Consider the following 7,968-nt stretch of genomic DNA (forward strand, 5'->3'; position numbering starts at 1 on the left):
GAGAAGCACATAGTGAGCCAATGTGTACACCTGAACCACATGGTTTCAAAGTAACACAGGACTGACCAGAATCCGATTTAAGCAACATTCACACACTTGTGCCTCAAGGAGTTTATGGAATTTCATCCACCTTGGATGGAATTCCAAACCTAACTTTTCTCTCTCAATGTTTTTATTCTCAAGAAGGGACTTCTAAGACTACAGTTTCCTGTTACTTGTCAGGTAGATTTTCCACGTCAAAACCCCACCAGAGCTTCCAGGGGCTGTGCCACCCACAACTCAAGTTCTGCAGAGAAGCCACCAGTAGGACGGGAAACAGATGGCCCCTCCATTTAAGTTGGGGGATGTCATGTGAAAAAAATTAATCAGGTATTGCATGCAACGCAATACAGAGGCATGCAGAGTAAACTTCCAAGAGACGGGCCGCACTGGGCAGAGCGAGCTCCACGAGCGGGGCGCTTGCCTCAGGAACCGGCACTCTGCACGGTGTGGCACTATGGGTTACCTCTGAACTGAGCAACAAAAGCCTGCCTAGGAGCACAACCTGAGATAAAGGAACCACTGGTCATGGCATTCCAGACTGAGAGCTCGACCATACCTGGTAATAGAGGGGGGCCGTGCCAGGCTCCGGTGGGTATGGCGAGGGGTAATGGGACTGGTAGCCATCATACAAGGGTCTGTAATAGTAGTAAGATGCCAAGTCTGGAGGAGGCGGCTGCAGCCAGTGCTGGTCTGACCGCATGGCTGCCTGGCTCGAGCTGGTAGACACGACCGATGCGCTGGAAGACCGAGGCGGCCGAGGCGGCAGCGGCTGACCTGCGTCAGCTGGAGCTGGGCTTGCGGGTGGTGGGACCGAGTTCTGGGGCTGTCCCTGCACGGGTGGACCTCCTGGGTTTGAAGGATCTGTACATGTTGCTTTGGGCCCTTGTGGGGGAGGTGGTGCTGGCTCTTGCTGGGCTCTCTCTGGGCCACGCTGTTCCTGAGCGTCTTTTGTCACCTGTTGGTAGAAATGGTCTGAGTTATGTGGCCCTGGCCCAGGTTGTCTCGGATGACTGCTGACGGTGTGCTGACACGCAGAGCTGTCAGAATGGGATGGGCTATACATTCTTAGAGGATTTTCCAAAGTCCTATTTAGTGTGAAGTCTAGGGCTCCAGAAGCTTCTTCCCAGTGACTGGAGTGATCTGCCTTATTACCAGCAGGTACCGAGGTAGCATTTGCAGGTGGCACTAACATCACGCCTGCGCTTCCAGCAGGGCTACAAACCAACTCGGGAAGAACGTTCTTTGCATTACCGATCTTCTGGCTTTCTGAAAGCAAGTTCTTTGGAACTGGATGAGGTGGTGGCTGAACCAGCAAATTAGCAGGTTGATTAGAAACTATTTCCAAAGTACCAGGAACTTGTGGAAAACTACTGTGCGTGAGACTAGTAGGCAGAGGTGAGCGGGTGAGAGAGCCAGCCACGATCCCAGACACAGGAGCACTGTCTCCAGAGTCTCCCCCCACAGCCCGGCTGCTTGCCGAGGGTTTATCCCCCACCAAACCATCTCTCCAGGGCTGATTCTTCTCATTAGGACTCGATAAGGACACAGAAAAATTAATGGGCTGAGCCAAATTATAGCTTTGATCAGGCTGGGCAATCAAGACTGGTTGATTCTGCAAAGATTCAGTGGGTGGTGAGGATAACAGACTGGCATAGCCAGAACTTGCCTGTGACGGGAGGGCCTCCTCTTCTCCCATCTTGGGAGGGTTCTCGAGGTTCTCAGAAGCACCAATGCCGTCCCCACTGTGCAGAGGGAGGCCGGAGCCTGGCTGCTGGGACTGCGGAGCGGACGTGCCCTCATCTGGCGGCTGGATCACTTCGGATGGCTGTGATTTCACGGGCACGTGCAACGCAGGAGCAGCTGGGGCTAGAAGGACGTTGCCTCCAAAATCTGGCAACTCGTTCTGTGCCCACAACGTTGTCACTGGGCTATCACACTTCACGGCTCCCTGGGCTCTGGCCAAAGGCCTTTTCTCAGCTGCCAGGGGCACAGTTTCCAAGGGTGGCCCCCCGGCATGTACGAGCCCGTACCCGGGCTCCACAGGTACGGGAAAGGGCGGAGAGCAGGCCTGGAGTGTGAACAGGGTCTCCATGTTGTCCGGTGGCTGCTCCAGGTTGCCGGGGGAAGTGTCGGGTGGGGCAGCAGCGGGTCTGCACTGCTTCTGGTGGGCAATGGTCCCTCTCACCTCACCCACCACGTTGGCGCGATCGGCCTCGACGGGTTTTACTCCAACTAAGTGGGATTTCACTGGTTCAAAAGAACTATTTGCGCTTGTCTGAAATATTCCAGTGGGTTTTGGGGGGCTTGGGGCTGAGGTCTGGGACAGGCTGCTGTGGTGATTCTGGCTCACGGTGGTCCCGTTTGTCTCTCCTCCCACAGGAGAAGAATCAATTTGCTTAAAAAAACTCCCCGAAGACTCATCTTCAGGTTTTCCAACTTCTTGCTGAATGAAAGTACCTACGTCTTGGGGCCTGGCTGCACTCGAAAGATTCCTGTGGCTCTTGCTGCTGTAACCGGATGACACGCTATCAGACCGCACGGGGTGTGGCGTTGAATCCGGGGCCTCGAGATTTGGACCCCCACCTCCAGCGTGGCCCACAACACCGAGCCTGGGGACGGCTGGCCCAGGAAGGGGCCCGTATCTGACCTGATCGCTTGGGGAGGAAGGATCCAAACTCAGGGGCTCACTTGGCAGAACTTCTTGATTCTGAATGAATTCTAGGTCTTCCACATTCTCAGACTGCGAGCTGCTGGCCGCATGCGCCCCTGCACTTGCTGCACTGCCCCACGCAGCGACGGCAGCGCTGGCCGCGGTGGGTCGATCAGGCTGGGCGCCTGCAGACTGAAAAAAATAAGGTTGCGGGTGTCCTCCCTGCTGCGCGGCCTCACTGTTGGAACCTTTGGGAAGGGCCTGGTAAATGCCGCCTGCTCCCACATGTACAGGAGGGTGACCAAGCGCGGGGCTGGGGGAGAAGCCGTCGAAGTCAGACTGACCAGCAGTGTCTGTTTTTTCAGATGAGAGGTTCTCCTCATTTTCTGTCTCCCCACCCTGAAAAAACATGGAGAGAGCCCCCGAGTCCGCTTCTGACAGGGCTCGGCTGGTCCCAGCCCCTGGGGGGTAGTGCAAATGGCTTTCTGGGCTATTTCCCTGAGCAAGGGGATTAACAAGAGCAAGGTCTGGCAACTGCTCTTTATTCACTCCTGGACTTGGCCTGAGCTCCTGGCTCGCCCAAGTATTCCCAGCCCTAGAATTTTGCCTGAATGCATTTTCAGGATCAAAATTATTTCTTGAATGGTTTCCACTTTGCAGGTAGGCCACCTCATTGCTTCCATCACTGGCTAAGGATCCTGGCAAAGACACCAGTGAGCTGAACTGCTCGTGGCCAGGACCAAGATGCGGGTTGGCCGGAGCAGGGAACTGAGAAACGCTGGAGGTATGAGGCACCGCGTTCTGAACAGGTCCTTCTGGGCGGGGCCAATAATGTTGACCTGAGGGTTGTGGGCCTCCCTGCCCGGGTCCCCACTGTCCTGGCATTTGCTGACGAGGCTGAGGGAAGAAAGGGGATGGTGCTAACGCTGCAGCACTGTCAGGCGGGTTCTGGCTGCTCAGGAGCCTATCAGGCCCAAGCACGTTTGTGTGCGGATGGCCTCCGTGAGAACTGTCAGCACCCGCTCCTGGAATGTACTGAGAATACGGCAGAGTCTGAACTTCGGGTTCTGAGCTGGGAGCAACCTCAGCACTCCTGTTCACCTCGGGCTCCGATGGTGCTGAAGGGGTCAACACGCTGGCAAAAAGACCGCCATCTGCTCTGGGCTGCGACACCGGTCCTTGGGGGGTATCCCCAGAATTTGTGTGAGGCACAGGCAGACCAGGGCGCTGAAGGAACGCTGGTGGGGCTGGGCCTTGCAGCATGGGCGGGCTGCTTTTGGACGAACCGCCTAACGATGTATTTTGTAGCGTCTGTCTACTAAAAGCAAATGGATCGGTCACTGGCTGCAGTGGGCAAGTTATTGGAGTCACGGGTGCATTGTTATTTGCCTGTCTTCTATATGGTCTGTTGGACCAGAACATGCTCTGAGGAGTCCCAGCTGGAGGTGGCCCAACCACGCCTGATGGGGCTGCCTGGGGTGGTGGCTGCATGATTGATCTTCTGCACAATTAGATGCTCCTTACGGATAGAAGCAGGATATAGGTTCCTTAAGTTGAACTGAAAAAGAAAAAGAATAAGTTAGCATAAAATCCATATACTCAAACTCCCAGCCAGAATTAGGAAAACTAAAAAAAAAAAACAGAGAAAGGCTGGAAACAAGAGTTTGAGTCTTCAGTCCCAAGGCCTGCCGCTCCTGCTCCCACCCCCCTACCCCCCCCACCCCCCACCCCCGGAACTGTGCCCCAGAGGGGCTGCTGCTACAAGGGCTGCTGGGTGCACAGGCAAGAACATGGGAGAACACCAGACCGGAATGCAAACGTGAGCTGTGCCCGGAGCTCACTGATTTCACACAAGTCAATGCCTTCCCTGAGGTTCAGTTTCATGGCCCAGCTGAATACCCACATGGAATGCTGATGCCTCCGTGATGCCCTCACCGAAAGGGCAGAGACGAAGCACAACCAAACTGCTGATCGGATTTACTACTAGGTACGCTGATACCTCCCCATAAATTATCACCAGATCCCGAAATAGCCAACTCCTCTTTTAAGACTGCATATCATACTTCTCAAACAAGTTAATATTAGATCTTGAAATAAAAACAAAAAGTTTAAAATTTTTATTTCCATTTTAATGAAAGAGCATTATAAAGTACAGAGTAACACAAGCTGCAAAATCTAAAATATATAAAAATGCTTTTTATGCCCCCATGTAAAAGGCCTTGTTTTCTGTGTGACGACTACCTGGACAGCATTAGCAGGACAAGTTACCTCTGGCTGCCAGAGCTGTAACAACCAAGCCCGGAATGAAAACCCCAAGTAAACTTAAAGCAGCTTTAAGACTGACCAACTGACTCGATTCAAAAATTTTCGATAATAGACAGAGTGCCAAAACTTTTATAGAAAACAAAGGGGCAAAACCATCTCTACAGTGTTTTTTTGTAGCTGGTGCTAGTGGTGGGTTTTTTCTAAATAAAATACATTACGTATAATCTCGAACAGTTAACCTGTACTTCTAAGACAAAAACCCAGGTACTGTCTCTTTATAAAGTCTTTTTCTATGTGTAAGTCCTTCCCCCCAGTGCCACCCTCACAAACAAATAGGATAAGTTTAGCTAATCACGGGGTAAGTAAACACCAGAGGGAGAAATAGTAGAAGGACTCTAGGGTGTAACCCACACGTTTCTGCATATGTACAACATTTTTGCTCTTGGAAATCTTTCTGAGAGCCAAATACAAGAACACACTTATGAATGTGTTTTAAGTAAAGCTACTTACAAATGAAAGCTCCTATGACTCTCTGGAAACTAGTCCTAGGAATCTATTAATTCACTACCATTACTGCCCACACATGCTCTGTCCTAGGCCAACAGGGAACCCGTCTGACGGAAGAGCACTTTGAAACTCACTCAGATTTAATGGGCTACATTAGGAACGGCACTGGAGACCTCACGGGGTTATAAGCTGCCATTTCAAAACAAAGAACATTTACACCTCAGCTTTCTATGGAGAGAGGAGGACAGGCAGAGCCTCTTCCTGTCATCTGTGCAACAGAGGCTCCCAGAACAACCTCCAAGGCACAACTTCCTCCTGGTAAGGCTTCAGCAGCGGACCCTCACCATTCTGAGCAGCTTTAAAAAAGAAAAACCACACATGGCAGAGGCCCAGAGGATTACACAGCAGAGGCGGGACTGGGAGAGCACGGCTGGGTGTCCAGCTGAATGGCCCCGGGCACACCCCTTGTCTTTCTGTGATCCTGTCTCTTCATCTGTAAAGCACGAAGCAATAGGAACATTTCTAAGGTTCCTTCCGGGTTTCATCTTACAAAGTTCTATTCACATCAGATTCTAGGATACCTTAATCCCTACTGCAGTTTAATAGGGAAATTTTATCAAAATGTAAATTTCATAGGTTTATACTTACATGTTTTCTTTGAAGAAACTTCCTTTAAAAACTATTTTCTCAACTCCTGGACTAAGCACCATTTTATAAGCAAACACTGTCACTTCCCTATAAAATAGAGTCCCCTGCTCTCCGCCCAACCCATAATTGAGAGCTTTTTACCAATATGCCAATTTCATTCGGAACAATCTTGAACATGGACATTATCCTTCTGATCTTTTTTCTCTATTCACAAACAGAAAAACTGCCTATCATTTCTCTGCTGACCCCAGGGAACTTAATTCCAGCCAGGAAGTCAACCTGTACCCTCAAGTCATCTAACTTTAAAAATGGCACCATTTCAGAGAGACCAGCTGCTTTTCTTAAAGATGCATTACTCATCGACCTAGCCCTTCAAGTAGACTGCCTTGTATCTCTGGGAAATAAGTTAGCACAATCTATTTCCAACATAAATTCCTGACTGTGGGACCGAGACACTTAAAGCCCACTCCTATCCTCTCAGAGCTGCTACCTCAAGCTAGGAGTGTGCAAACCAACAGGAGCGCCAGAAAGCACCTGAGAGTCTACCCACAGTGAGTGTCGGTGTGATGTCCCTGTCAGACTATGGGACACTTCACCTAAAGACACCATAAACTCCAACCTTCCTAAGTACACAAACACATTCAGATGTTAAACAACAAGAAAGGGGAGTCTAAACACTGCTGAAAATGACAAAGATCATAAAGGAGGCACTGACATTCAGGAAAGAGTTTTACAGAAGCAAGAAGGAATCATTAAAATCGGCACACTATCCTAAAGAAAGCTTTCCGGACGATTTTGGGACTTACTGCTATTTAGGGTGAATGAATCACAGGAACAAGAAGCAGCACTATTTTGCCTCTTGCCTTATTTTTGCAAGATAACAGCACCCAGAACCCTAAGAAACAGCATGGGAAAAAAAAAACCCCAAACCTGAAAGGAGCCTGGTTGTGCTGAAACTTGCAAAAGTATCACTGTAGGAACAACTGTCTCTGACCTGGTTTGCTCCCTGCCATATCTGGGGGTGGGAAATACCACTCAACTTAACATCGGCACACACCGGTTGAACACATAATATCTTATGCAGCTCAGGCCCAATCTCCAAGCCACTTAAAAGTGTTTTCAGCTGAAGCAATAAAAACTAATTTAAATGGCTGTGATGTGCCCAAACACTCGACTGTAATACTTCCCCCACAAGAACTGTAATAATTTCATTTCATATCCCTCTAACCGGTAATGTAAAACCCAAGTGGTCGACCTCCGCTGCAACACCTCGGTCATTTCAACAGACAACAACAATGCGAATCCATCTCCTCACCAGCGTGGCTATGGAGAAATCTCTCAACCAGTGCGGACAAAACTACTTTAGAAGCTTCCAAGCAAAGGACGCGCAAAGCTACTAAGAAATTTCGTACACGTTCGTACTCTTTAAAAAGTTGCAGGTCTGGTCTATCTTCCAGCTATTCCAACACAACCCTCCATCCAGGTCACCAGGGCTAAGCCAAGTGTCAACACAGCTGAGCCCGACAGGCACTTGCCACAGAGCCGGCCATACCTGCGGGGTCCGCGTCAGTCTGACGAAGCGGGCAACAGAGGTGCAGAAGGCGGCAGGCGGGCCGCGCGCCCGGCCCACCGGACCCACCCCGGCCCCGCAGGTCCCCACCCGCCCCCGGGGCCCCTGCCCGACCCCTGGCGGTACCCGGGGACGCGCCGTCCGCTCGGGGATGGGCCCGGCCCGGCCGTTCCCCTCCGCCCGACCCCGGCCCTCACCGGCGCGCCACAGGGCGGCCGAGACTCCCGCCCGGCCCCTCCGCGACCCCTGGGCCAGCCCCTCAAGAGCCGCCGGCGGAAATCGGCCC

The 7,968-nt window shown here is 51.4% G+C and overlaps 1 protein-coding gene across 9 annotated transcripts in view; it reads right to left on the reverse strand.

Moving 5' to 3' along the window:
- Positions 1-7,968, reverse strand: part of SEC16A (SEC16 homolog A, endoplasmic reticulum export factor) — a 32,704-nt gene that overhangs the window by 24,227 nt on the left and 509 nt on the right. For 4 of the 9 annotated variants that reach the window (XM_034664836.1, XM_034664838.1, XM_034664837.1 and 1 more), the window contains exons 1-2: positions 7,880-7,968; positions 599-4,250 (exon numbers count right to left, since the gene is read on the reverse strand). In XM_034664836.1, the coding sequence (XP_034520727.1) occupies positions 599-4,183 (3,585 nt within the window). In that variant the 5' untranslated portion in view covers positions 4,184-4,250; positions 7,880-7,968. Of the gene's footprint in view, positions 1-598; positions 4,251-6,112; positions 7,592-7,664; positions 7,799-7,879 lie in introns of those variants that run through there. The other 5 variants (XM_034664841.1, XM_034664839.1, XM_011231581.3 and 2 more) reach the window with 4 other exon arrangements.

Source organism: Ailuropoda melanoleuca, chromosome 7 (assembly GCF_002007445.2).
Source record: "Ailuropoda melanoleuca isolate Jingjing chromosome 7, ASM200744v2, whole genome shotgun sequence".
NCBI lineage: Eukaryota > Metazoa > Chordata > Mammalia > Carnivora > Ursidae > Ailuropoda > Ailuropoda melanoleuca.